The sequence below is a fragment of the Sitophilus oryzae genome, unplaced genomic scaffold, assembly GCF_002938485.1.
Source record: "Sitophilus oryzae breed Bouriz unplaced genomic scaffold, Soryzae_2.0 scaffold_576_pilon_pilon, whole genome shotgun sequence".
Taxonomy (NCBI): Eukaryota; Metazoa; Arthropoda; class Insecta; order Coleoptera; family Curculionidae; genus Sitophilus; species Sitophilus oryzae.
Genome location: NW_022147169.1, coordinates 1145092 through 1158686, shown reverse-complemented (window position 1 = coordinate 1158686; position 13595 = coordinate 1145092). Strand labels below are relative to the sequence as shown.

Below are 13595 nucleotides of genomic sequence, written 5' to 3'. Positions count from 1 at the left end.
GAAGTTTTTTGTTAAATATTCTGAAATCAAATAAGTTTGATAATGTAACATTATGCGCATATTTATCAATTGAGATATTTTAATCGTATCCAACATGTTATGGCAAAACACTTTTTCAACCAAAAGTTTTCAGATATCTTCGATTTAGTTATTTTCGAATGTTTATTTTGTTTATATCTATTACAAACTCAAGGAGCAACAGTTTTTTACAAGTAGTGTTAATTTTGATGCTGGTGCAATACTTCTACTCGTTAAAATAAGTTTATTATAAATATTACAGACATTTAAAAAAATAGGCTATGGAATAGGTATATAAAAATTATTTTATATCTGTCTCACAATGGGGGGCTCCTAGTAGCGTAATAGGTATCTGCAGTGCGATTCTGTAAACATTTCCCTGTCTAGTGACTCATCAATCGTATACAAATAGCATAGGCTCGATAGGAAATTTCTTGCTACAGAGCTTACAGAATCCCATTGCTGATTTCTAAAATTCTTTTTCTAGATAGGCTTCCGCATCGTAAAAACTCCTATTTTATGGTATGTAATTAGTATTCTGAAGGTATTAAAATATTTTAATATCAATATAGTTTTTTCACTGAAACTCGAGTTAAATCTTAATATACATTATTCATATTGTCGTTTTAGAGATTGTGCTTTTATACTTACTATTATGAAAATTTACTGAATAAAATATATAGTTGCAATCCTTTTACTGAACTCCTTAATTTCTTGTTTTATGAGGGGATAATTTTTGCTTATTTAGGTACTAATTTTAATCAGACCATTTTTTAATGAACTCATTTATATTTATATCATATCGTTCTAAGTAGACTTTGTTGTGTTAGACAATTATTATTAAATAAAACGAATGAAAAAAAGTGACAGGTACGATATTTTTTTTTTAAATTCAAAAAATAATTTAGTAAAACCACAATTATTAAGAAATTGTCTTAAAAACTTCGTAGTACAAATTGCATATCTATTTCACTTTTTTTAAAATTCAAAAAATAATTTAGTAAAACCTCAATTAAGGAACTGTCTTAAGAACTTAGTATTACAAATTGCATATCTATTTCACTCGACTTAAAAATTGCAGCAAAACAAAGTATAACAGTACATTTTTTACTGTCTATTGTTTCTTTTACTGCCCATGTATTTATGATCAATAATCAACATCAGTCCTGGTTTAAAATGAAACAAAAGTAATTCTTTATTATTAACATATTTTTTATTAAACAAATATAACTAAAAGTATGTACATATTAAGTTTATACATAAATCAAGCTAGATACAAAAAATATAATTATTTACATTGTTGCATTGTAAATACTCTTTTATATTATGAAAAAAAAACAATAATAATTTACAATAAGACAGTTTGTGTGTAACTGTGTAAGCATTATAATTAGCCTTATGTAGTCTCTATTTTTAGTCTTTACATTATAATGTCTTTTTTATTTTAAAATAGTAAGACTAAATATAATGCTTTTAACAATTATTGATTTTTGAATAAAATTAGTTTAGTATATTTTTGTCTTATATTAACATCCCTTTCATTTCTGATTTTGCTTTCATGATACAAACGAACATCGAGAAAAATTTCTATTATTAATTTGGTTAGTTGGCTTCTACCACACAAGAAGCAGTAGCCCATTCCCATTGTTCTATTAATTAAACTACAGCAAAAGTCTTTAAAACTAAATCACAAAATTGTCAATAAACGCACAAAGATAAAATACAAACGAAAACACAGTACACGTGGAAAACACAGAAAGTTAGAGAAAACACTAATGACACTAATGGCGACTGCCCAAGTCAAACTGAAAACAAAATCCACGCCGACGACGCGTCCAAAAATAAATCGATAACCCATCTCGACACCATTCGGCCAATAGAAAAGTAGCATTTCGGCGCATGTGCATTACATCCAGCTACTGAACAAGGATGGACTTATGTCAAACTCGATCTTCTGTCCTTCAATCCTGGGACATAAATTCTCTCATTGCTCTTATGGGGAGGCCGCGGTATATGTAAATTTAAATGTATTTGCTTTTAAAGATCTATTGACTGATGGTTCTGGTTACGATGGTTTTGGTATACACAGCTACATAGAAATAAATGTAACCCGTGGACTGATTCGGAACGCCGGCGCCGCGCCGGCGCCGCACAGTAATGCCGGAAACGCGAAAAGTGGCAAAAAATAATTTCTCAACTTACTAATACATTTTTTAAAGTTATTTTTGTTTTCTAAGTATATAAGTAATGTTTTGAATTCAAAAAATTGAATTATTTATACAGAGTGTACTTAAATTGGCTGTAAAAAATAAAAAATGTGTTGTAAAATATGTAATCATATTATTTTGTCTTTAATAGCATATTAATTTAACACTCTATTCTTTGTAAAGTTTAAAAAATCAAAAAAAGTTTGTGTAAACACATAAATAATATATAGGGTTTTATTTTCAGCCCCTTACAATAGAATTATCATTTCGTTTTTAATATAATTAATCTTTTTTTCAGAACTAATTGCTAATAAGTATTACTTAAATTCAACTTAAAAAATATATTTATATTCTTATCCATGAAAAAAAAAAGAAACTAAATACCGTATGATCGAGAAAAAACGGCGTCAACGGTGGCTATGAAATGAAGATCGCTGTCATTTTATATGTAAATTTATATGGGAAATGCCATTGATCGTCATTTCCCAGCCAACTGGACGCCGTTTTTTTTTCGATCATACGGTACATCTGTATATTTTATGTTATGTTTTATGTAGCTATTAAAGAAAGTAACACTAAAACATCTAAAAGACTTAGCGCTCTTTTCGCATTAGATGTAAACAGTTCACTTACAACCATTTAATTTTAGTTATATTTTTAAATGTTCTATAATTTAGAAATATCTGAAATTATCTGTGGTAAAAATAGTGTACTTAGATTATAATTAGAACTTAGTTACAAGAACTTAATACGCAAGAAAAAGAAATTAAAAATTATCCTAAAGCTTCTAGATAAGATGGATAATATATTTAAGATGGATTAAGCAAACGTATAAAAAAATAAAATAATTTAATCTATAATACGCTTTAGAGCCTCAGAATGCTGTTCTATTTTACTTGACAGAAGAAGTCTTGATGATGTCTTACTATATCCGAGAAAATTAGTAGAAGGTGCATGACATTCTTGATACAAGTTGTTGGCTGAATGTTGATGCATCATAGACACATTGACACATCTTTGTAGTTTATATTAACAATAATTATTCAAAATTAATGAGATTTCTAATAATATTAAATTTAATGTCATATAAGCACGAAAACGAATAAAAACTTAGGCTTAACTGGGAAAAGCTGGTTAAAATTACACATTAAAGAATTATTTTTAAATTTGAATACCTTGTATATCGAAAATTAAATTGAATAAGAGAAAATATATTACAGTTTCCTTTCTAAAACTAATTAAAAATAATCAACAACAATATTTTACAGCATCTAAGAAACACCCAGTAATATACTGTCATACGTAATTTTGAGAAACTAAATCATGGTTTTCGGGAGAGTTAGGCAACCTATAGGGTATTTGTGGGTTAAGGTTGGCCATGAAACTTCGTAGTTATGAAGAAAAAAGGCTAATAATTGTAACCTACATCATATTTTTTTGGAGCAATTTGGAGCATTTTGTATTAGCTTACCTATAATGTGATTTTAGATTATTCAGTCCTTAATTACATCAAAGTCTTTATTGAATTTTTTTATGCTACCAGGGAAGTCAAAACTAAAATTACTTTCTCAGAGTACCATCAGTTTTTAGCTAATTTATCATCAACGTTAAACGCACTAATTTTATTTAATCAAAATATTTTAGCTTCAGCTAATATAATCTTATAAGCTTCAACATTTCTTATCAGGGATTAATAATGGGCCCGTTTTTATTCAAAAATCTTCACGATTCTTAAAATATGGACTATTAGAAAGTATACGAGTGAAATTATAATTAAAAAAAATACTTCTGATATTTTGATTTTTTGCCGCTATTGGGAACTTCTGCGTCACTGTGCGCCGCACAGTGGACCGACCCAATGCAATTTGCTGGACATTCAGCAATTATGAAAAATTTCTAATTTAAAACTTCTTTTTGAATAAATGTGTTCTAAAATCTTCAAATTTGTTAAAAATAGTCACTTTATTATAGATAACTTACTGAATAGCGCAGGGGTGTTTTTCCAGAATATAAATATACAGGGTCGCTGTTATGTATGGAAATGGAAACGGTCGATTATTAAGTAAAATATAGGAGGTACCGCAAAAAGTTATATACAAAAGTTATAGGATTTTTAAATATCTATCAGCGAGTAATAAATTTAAGTATACAGGGTCGGTCATAAAGTCGTGGCACATCAAAGTTTCATTTTTTTAAAATAGAACCCCCTGTATATTACTGCATATTTCAATTCTTCCTTCAATTTTAAGTAAAAATCAAAATACACACAATGTACCTCAAACCAACAGTTTCCGATTTATTGATTTTTGAAAATATCACTTAAACAATTTGATTTAATTAATTACGATATGTTTAGTTTCATTTAATGTTGCCATTCTGCCGAAACTGTGATACTGTTGTAATGGGTTTTAAATCCTTATTAACTACTAGTAAATTTAAGTATACAGGGTCGGTAATAAAGTTGCGGCACATCAATTTTTTTAATGAAGCTATGAAACTAATGCTAACTTGAGAACTAATGTCAAATATTATTATGTATCACAGTTTATTTTTATATATTTTATAGTTTATGTGTATCGTGAGTATATTCTTTGTACCACTGCCAGTCTACATCTGTTGCTCGACTAATCCAAGTTTATTTTGTTTTGTTTTTCGGTCCTACGCATAGGGCGAACCAATAAAATAGTGTTTTAGTTGGTTTGTTCCAATTGTGAATAAAATGTCGTCTAGGAATATTTGTTCAGTGGATGGTTGTGAAAGTAGAGAGACGGACAATATATCGTTCTTCAAGTGCCCAAAAAATGAAGGAAGGTATGTGTTATATAGTATAGGATATTAAAGTATATCATAATTAAGGTATTAGACATATTACTTATATAATAATTAGGGGAAATATGCAGGAATTGTTTTAAAAATATACGTATAAATTAAGAAAAGGTTTTACTCAAAATATGCACAAAATTAGTTCATTATTGTGGTAGATATTTAAGAGTAGTAGTAGATACTTTACTATTTTGTTTTGGATTTTCCATTATTTACCAGTAGGCAAAGTACATGTTAATTATAATTTTTATTGGGGGGCATTGACCATTTGACCTCATGGTTAAGCCGCCACTGCTGTAAAATATGGTGCCGAAGTTTCTCGAATACAATTCGGACCACCCTGTATAATAGCAATCTTTCAAAAAATTACACAAAAGAAATGTAGTTATAAAGGTATATATTTTTAGAATTTTTTTTTTGGAAAATAGAGGTGGGGCAATTCTAGTTTTTTGGGAGGAACTAGTTCCTTAGTTCTAGTTCCTTGAACCTTGAACTAGGTCTTTAGTTCACAATAGTTCCCGATTAACATTAACATCTCCGTTGCTTGCTAATGGGTTTCGTTGTCGAGAACTATTCACAGTATGATCTGTATAATTTTTATAATGTACGAAATATAACAAGACGGTGTAAATGCGTATGTTAAAAACAGGTAAGTTTTATTGCAGATTAAAAAAATAGAAAAGAAACTCAAATGAGAGTTTAAAAACTATATCACAAATCAATTGAAGCAAATAATACGAAAATTTTCGAATAATTGTATTTTTCGTCGCATCAAGGTTTTTGTTTTTGTCTAAAAATTCAGAATATCTACTTTGTTTTTTAAGATATTTCTTAATTTTAGGGGCCTAAAGTGAAACATTTCCATAAAATATTCAAAGAACAAGACGACAATTTTCTATGGTAATTAAGCCGGCTGTGGCAATAGATAAGGCCGAATCCGTTGCCTTGTTTTATATCTCGGATCTGTCGACTGAATAGATTACGGTGAACTAGTTTTTTAATTAGTTCCTCTAGTTCCTCTCAGCCCTTTCGGTCCGGGGCCGGTAACATACGGCTGGTACTTTCCACTCCCGCCTAGCATCGGGCTACTAAAGGATCCTGTGGAACTAGTTCTTTGAGAGACCGGGAACTAGTTCCTTTCATTCCGGGGTCGGAATAGTTCATTGGAACTAGTTCGTTCACGAACTACACACCTCTACCACAAAAAGCGTGTATGTATGTACTTGCAAATCAGTGTGTGTTTCTCCAAACCGTTCGGCTCAAAAAATATGACACCGTATTTTCTGCTATGTATTCAGCTCTGTACGGTGGGATATTGCAAGCACGTTTTGTGAAGATACTCTAGTGCGGCGATTCTAGTGTTTTATATTTGATTTGAACTGACTCAAAGCGAAAAGCGACAGTATTTTATGACCCGTTCGGATGATTTAGTACTCCGTCGGGCCTTAAAAATACACACGATTAGCGAGGACGGTCCGCGCGGTCTGTCCGTTCCCTGTGAAACAGCACTTACCCGGACAGTGGCCGGAGTCGATTCAGTGCGCGTCTTAGTATTGAATTTAGAATTTTTTTACGAAAATTTTTGTATCTAGAAAATTGAATTTACCACAATTAATTTCATGGTTTGTAGTTTATATACAGCAAAATACATTATGTCAAACCCTAGATCACATAATATTTACGTGGATAAATCAACGCCATAAGTTTAGCAACAAAAATATGTTTCCAACATCACGACATGCCATTTTCAAACCTTCTTTATTAGGTTTGTCTTGTCCGAGAACCTTACTTTGCGCATGCGCATTACAAATTGCACGTATTTCCAAAATAATCACAATTTTATACGGTTTAGAAAGTACAAATATACATTGTTATGAAAACCAACTTTTCATTGTCATCATATTGTCATATTCTTGTCATAATCATATTTTCATTGTGTAACGACGCTTGTTTTTTTGCGTTTTTTATTTTAAAAATTGTATTAATTACTCTTTTATCGACCGCTTTTATATAGCCAAGGATGCAAGTGTGTTCAGTGAGAAGTTAATTTTAAGTTTGCGCAATTATATGTGTGTTGAAGTTCTAATATAAAGGTCCCCGAATTATCTTTTGATAGGCAAGTAAAGTATTCAGTTGTTTTTTTATTTATATTAAACCACATGCATAGGTACTTTCTGGTTAGATTTCCTAAGAATATTGATATTCGTACGGAGTGGCTAAATGTATTTTTTATATAATTTAATTTTTGTGACAGTAAACATTCAATCTATTGTTCAAATATATGTATTTTACAAATTAAGTTTTTAACACTAATGTTTAAATTTGGCGCGTGCTTGATAGGTCCTCGACAAGGATAGATAAGTAGAAGCACCGCGTCTGCAACAAAAAAAGAAGATAAATGGAAGTCGTTGATATGTTTGCGACAGTTTCCATAGTGATTTACTTATCCACCTAAGTATAATATATGATCTAGATGTCAAACTATGTTAATTTCCAAATTTTGCTTCCTTCACTAATTTCAAGAAATATTCATTGAGTTTTTCTGCTGCTACATAAAACTACAAACAATTTCGAAGATCTTTAGTCATTTGTCATAACAATAACTTTTCTCTTTATTAGATTGCGCTCAATTACTTACTTTTTCTAATTAATTCTATCGTTTGTACTTTATAATAAGCCAAAAATCGAAAGACCAAGCTGAAGATTTGGCCTGTAGATAAAATATTTGTTTTTGTTTGGAGGCCAAGTCTATAGCGGTCCAAGCCTGTCACATGCCACCTCCACATACTTTATCTGTCCGATTAGTTTGATCTAAAAAACTATAAGTCCGCATACTTGTAACGTTTTATCTCTCTACGCGAGAATAGGGCAGTTTTTATTCCATAAACATTTATCTACTTCCTCTTAAAGTCCCTATCCTCTTTGGATGTTGGCTATCACATTGATCCATATTACTTTGTTCACTGCCGTTCTGAACAAAGCTGTTGATGTCATTCCGGTCCATGTTCGTAGATTTCGCAGCCACGATATTCGTCTGCGTCCCGCTGATCTTCTGTCTTCTATTTTCCCTTGCAGTATGAGTTGGAGTAGGCGGTATTTCTCGTTCCGCATGATGTGTCCGAAGTATTCCAGTTTTCTGCGTTTGACATTCAACAGAAACTCCAACTCCTTGTTGATGCGGTGTAGTACAGTTTAATTTGACACGCGATGCACCCACGAAATCCTAAGCATGCGCCGATAGCACCACATCTCAAATGCCTCCACATGCTTGCATGATGCGTCTGTAAAGCCGCGTACTTACTGGCGAACTGCAACTGTAACTGCAACCGTTGCGGTAACCAAATTCTATAGTGTGGACGCGTTGCGAACCAGGTTCGCGAGCCCAGGTTCGCGAGCCAGCTTCGAACAGCTCGCAGCGAGCCGCCAGTTGTCGGTTTTCAGGACGAACACGAAGAGATTCTCGGTTGGTTCGTGGACGTCTATTTGGGACGTTCGCCAGTGTGTACGTCCAATAGTCTCGCCACCAACAAAAATATGAGTACGTGGGACGAAGAAAAGGTTTTGGCGCTAATTGAAAAGTACAAAAACATGCCTATAATATGGGATCCAAAAATAAAGACTATTACAAGAGACATTTAAAAGCAGATGCTTGGACAGTAATTGGTTCTTTAATGAGATATTGTGCTCGCGAGTTCTGTGCAAACACTGCGGCTCGAGAGGTTCGCGAGAAGAGAAACGTGCATACCTTCGCGACAATTCTGTTGCAGCAACGGTTGCAGTTACAGTTGCAGTTCGCCAGTGAGTACGCGGCTTAAGGGTCCACGCCTCTGCTCCATACAGAAGGGTTGAGAGCACGTAGCATCTCAGGATTCTGATTCTAGTGCGGACGTTGAGGGACAGGTTGCAAAGTATATTTCGCATTTTGTTAAATGTCCCTCTCGCGATTTCGATTCGGTGTTTTATTTCGCGAGAGTGGTCCCAGTCTTTAGTCAGGGTGCAGCCCAGGTGTGCAACTGTCTCGGCCGTTTGGAGAACGATGTTGTTAGCAGTGAACTAAAAGTTGTTGATGTAGTTCTTGATAATGATCAACGTTTGAGTCTTCTTGCAGTTCATCCTCATTCCGTATCTGCTGCATATATTCGCCACATGATCTATAAGCCTTTGGAGACCTTCAGCGGTATCGGCCAACAGAACGGTATCATCTGCATATCTCAAATTGTTTATTATTTCTCCGTTTATTACCAGCCCATCCTCTGTGCCATCCAGTGCCTCTCTAAATAGATGTTCCGAGTACACATTGAATAGCAGAAACGACAATATACAGCCCTGTCGCACTCCCCTCCTTACACTAAACTTTTCTGAAGTTTCGTTTTCGACTCGAACCACGGCCTTTTGTTGACAATAAAGTTTTGCTATAATATCTGTATCTCTATCGTCTATTCCTGATTCCTGTAAAATCGAGATGAGTTTGTCATGCTGGACTCTATCAAAGAATCAAAGGCCTTTTCGAAGTCCATGAAGCACGCAGATCTTTATCTACAGTTCATACCAAATAAACTTTTAGTCACGTGATTATGCTTGACCGGCACAGCGTTGCCCACTTTTATATATGTATTTTCTTCTAATCAAAATGTTTTAGAAAACAAAAATAAATTAATTATAAATATATAAACAGTTATTATTTATATCAACAAAAAGCACCTTCTTAACAGCACTTATGGATAAAAGGGCCATTACTACCGCTTTGTCGTAATATTCTAATAAAGTTGCAATGAGTTTTTTACGGCTATATTTGGTACACTTCGCACTAAAAAGACAATGTTCGACTGCAGGGTCTGCTAGTAAACATTTTTAAGCTTAAAGTATCACAACACTTTTATTTAAATCAAAAACTCATAAGCTTTGTTCCAACCCCAAGTTTTAGAACGGTTCTGGAACCGTTCTGAAATCATTGGGACTAGTCTTATCCGCATGCGTTAACTCGGCACTGTTTTTGAACGATTCTAGATTCACAATCGGTTGGAACAGTTTCGGAACCGTTTTTAATTTGTCTTGTCAAAACACCGGTTAAAATATCCTCACTTTTTGTTTGATGTAAGATGTAAACAAAACAAACCTTAATAATATTCTTCACAGATATCCTTATTAATTGTATAGAACAGTGGTAAATTACTACTTACATTAATAAATAATGGACACAGACCATAATTTTGGTAAGTTTCACTTGGTTTACTATTCTCTTTTTTTTGTTGAAAAGTGTGAACTGTAAAATGTTAAACCCTAGCTAAATTAAATAGACAATTTCTAAGTATAGAAAGAATTCTAAACACTAAAACCCATTAAACTCCAAACAAATCCACAAAACAAGCAAACGCTCCGGCCCAAATGTCAATCAGCTGATAAAATTTACTAACTGCGCATGTCAGTACAAACAGTTGGCAAGTATCGAAATTACGGTTCCGAAACCGTTCTAATAACGATCAGAAAATTGGTTGGAACGCAAAGAGAATCGTTGGAGAACTATCCCCATCAAGGTTGGAACATTTTTAGCCCTATCCGCATGAACGGAACCGTTCCTGAACGGTTCTCAGCGGGGTTGGAACAAACCTTATAACAAAAAACTCAAATAAAGTGTCAAAATGAATGACAATGTCAGGAAATAAATAAATAAATGCGGCAACTTGACATTTTTACAGCAGAGCTGCCATCTTAATCCCTAGCGGGAAATTTAAATTCCACTTAGACAACACGGCAGCGAATTTGGCCATGGTTGGCAACACTTAATTTAAAAATCGCACCCTCGATGACGCAACTAAAAGTTTATATGATATTTGTTTGATAGGATCAATATAAGAGCTGCTATGAAACGTCGAATTTTGTCCGAAAAGAGAATATTTAATCGGGCAAATTTCTAATTGGCAGACCAAATCTAAGCCATGATGGGCAAAGTACGACAGTTTCGGTACGTGACAGGCCAAGTCCGAGGATTAAATCTGCAGGCCAAATCCGCAGGCCAAATCTTCTAGTAAACAGAGCAACTCGAATGTATTCAAATCTTTGTTTTAGGTGAATTCTGTAAAGAAGCTTGGATAAAACTACGGCTTAACTATAGAAAATCCAGAAAGAAGAGGACAATTAGAATTCATCGAGGCATGAAAAAGATCTGGCCGATTAGATTCGAGAAAGAACTGACATTCCTAAATCCTCATTTGAAAAAAGAATTAAAATTATCAGATTTACCAAGTCCTCATGGCTGTAGCAAGTTGAATCGACAACGTGGATATGTACAGCCGCCACCAGTGCAGGCGCCATTTAACTACCAGCAGCAGGTATCGCAGCAGTCAAGCTTAGACCTCTTGGATGTATTTTTTTCTTCGATCGCCGCAACGGTGAAAACGCTTCCACCGCCGTTACAGCTGCACGTCAAACGGAAGATCTTCCAAATTGTGACAGACGCTGAAGCAACATTAATAAATCCTGGACGACTCGAAGTAATCTCTGACCAAAGCCTAGCTATAAGTTCTGAAATAGATTTAAAACCAGCATAAGTCATGAACCATTTATTTTCGCTACTTCACATAATTTGACAAAATTAATTTTAAGAACAAATTAGTCTTCAGTTTTGTTTATTTTTCTTTTGTAGTTATCGTTAAAAATATGTTAAATAATTCTGTAGTTATGTTACATAGTATTTGGATTTGAATGTAAGCTGTGTTCTCTTTTGATCAGGTAAATACTAATCTATACTAATATATAAAATCCTTAAGTGACTGACTCACTGATTAATCACGATCCTGCTCAAACAACTCAACGTACGAAGCTCAATTTTGGCATACAGGTTGATTTTAGGGTGTAGAGGTTCGATAAGAAGGGATTTTTCGAAATTCCAGTTCCAAGGGGGTGAAACAACCTCTCAAATATTACAATATTTTTTATTTAAAAAACGGTCAAGTTTCCGAAAAAAAGCTTAAACACGTATATTTTATTTTGTTTTTTTACATATTTTAAGATTTTTTAAAAATGTGTACAGGGTGTTTCGAAAAATCTGGTCATCACGATCCTGCTTAAAGCGCTCGACGTAAAAAACTGATTTTTGGAAAACAGATTGACTTTAAGGTGTAGAGGTTCGATAAGAAGGGACTTTTCGAAACTCGAATTCTAAGGGGGTGAAACCACCCCTCAAATATTAGAATATTTTTTATTTTAAAACCGGTGAGTTTTTCGAAAAAAATGTGTATTTTATTTTGTTGTTTTACATATTTTAAGATTTTTGAAAAATTTATACAGGGTGTTTCATAAAATATGACCATTGAGTAATCACGATTCTGCTTAAACTGCTTGACGTTTAAAGCTGATTTTTGGCAAACGGGTTGACTGTGGTAAGGTAAAGATTCGATAAGGAGGGGTTTCCCGAATCTCAAATTCCAAGAGGGTGAAAACGCCCCTCAAATATTACAATATTTGTTATTTAAAAAATGGTTAGTCCTTCGGGAAAACGCTTGGACACGCATAATTTATTTTGTTTTTTTTTACATATTTTTAAATTTTTTAAAAAATCATACAGGGTGTTCCAAAAAGTAGGGTAATTGATTAACCACGATTCATCTTAAACTGCTTGACGTAAAAAGCTTAATTTTGGCAAATGGGTTTTTCGAAAGTCAAATTCCAACGAGATGAAACTACTCCTCAAATTTTACCAAGTTATATAATAATATCGCCATATTGTTTTTTCTCATGTGTGAGAATTCATTCTCATTTCAAATATGAGAAAATTTTATCCAGTTTGTATGTTAATGGAAATTCTTGCTTTGCTTTATTGCAAAATTACAAATGATTAATTCGACGTGAACGAAGTCGCGGTTACACGCTAGTAAATATCTATTCATATTGTATTATTTTACTATACTACTCACTAGGCGCATCTTATTTCTTCAATCAACGATACTACACACTAGACAATCGACAGATCGAGTATTCAACTAGAATTCTTTTTGGAGTACGTACATATTCAATGTTCAAACAACTACAGTATCGGGGTATATAAGTAAAGAGCTAATATACAGGGTGGCGCACCTCGTTCGCCTCGATTGATTATACGAAAACGGAAAGATATAGAAACAAAATATCTTGTAAGTATATGTAGGAAGGCAATATGGACAATTTAAAATTATTTTGAAATGTACAGGATATGTCAGAACTAAGATCCACACCAAAGTTATATTTTTTTCTTATGGAACACCCGGTATTTTATTTCATATTTGGATCCTTGGACATAAAATAGGGAATTTATTATAAGGATTATTTAATCAAGTAATAATGTCAATCAATAATGTTTACAAGCTTTGGTTTTTAAGATATTTAAATAGTTTTAAATATGCATGCTATAATAAAAAAATTGTTAACACCCTGTACATTGCTTTTCAGAATTAATTCTTGTGCTAACTTTTAAGCCAGAGAGATAAACTTTACTGAAAAATTTGATTGCCTCATTTAATATATACAGGGGTATCAAAAATTGCTGGTCTATTTTAAATATTTATTTTACAT

At 33.0% G+C, this 13595-nt stretch overlaps 2 protein-coding genes across 6 annotated transcripts in view; one reads left to right on the top strand and one right to left on the bottom strand.

Annotated features, from left to right (window-relative positions):
* The window catches only part of LOC115887498 (1-phosphatidylinositol 3-phosphate 5-kinase), a 112281-nt gene extending 100619 nt beyond the window's left edge, over positions 1-11662 (bottom strand). Inside the window, exon 1 of the mRNA XM_030906957.1 lies at positions 11289-11662. Coding sequence (XP_030762817.1) covers positions 11289-11360 — 72 coding nt within the window. The 5' untranslated portion in view covers positions 11361-11662. The remainder of the gene's footprint in view (positions 1-11288) is intronic.
* The window catches only part of LOC115887500, a 35618-nt gene that overhangs the window by 941 nt on the left and 21082 nt on the right, over positions 1-13595 (top strand). Inside the window, exon 1 of one of the 5 annotated variants that reach the window (XM_030906963.1) lies at positions 5000-5036. The exons of the other annotated variants lie outside the window; for them this stretch is intronic. Within the exon in view, the coding sequence (XP_030762823.1) occupies positions 5027-5036 (10 nt within the window). The 5' untranslated portion in view covers positions 5000-5026. Of the gene's footprint in view, positions 1-4999; positions 5037-13595 lie in introns of those variants that run through there. 5 annotated transcript variants of the gene reach the window in all.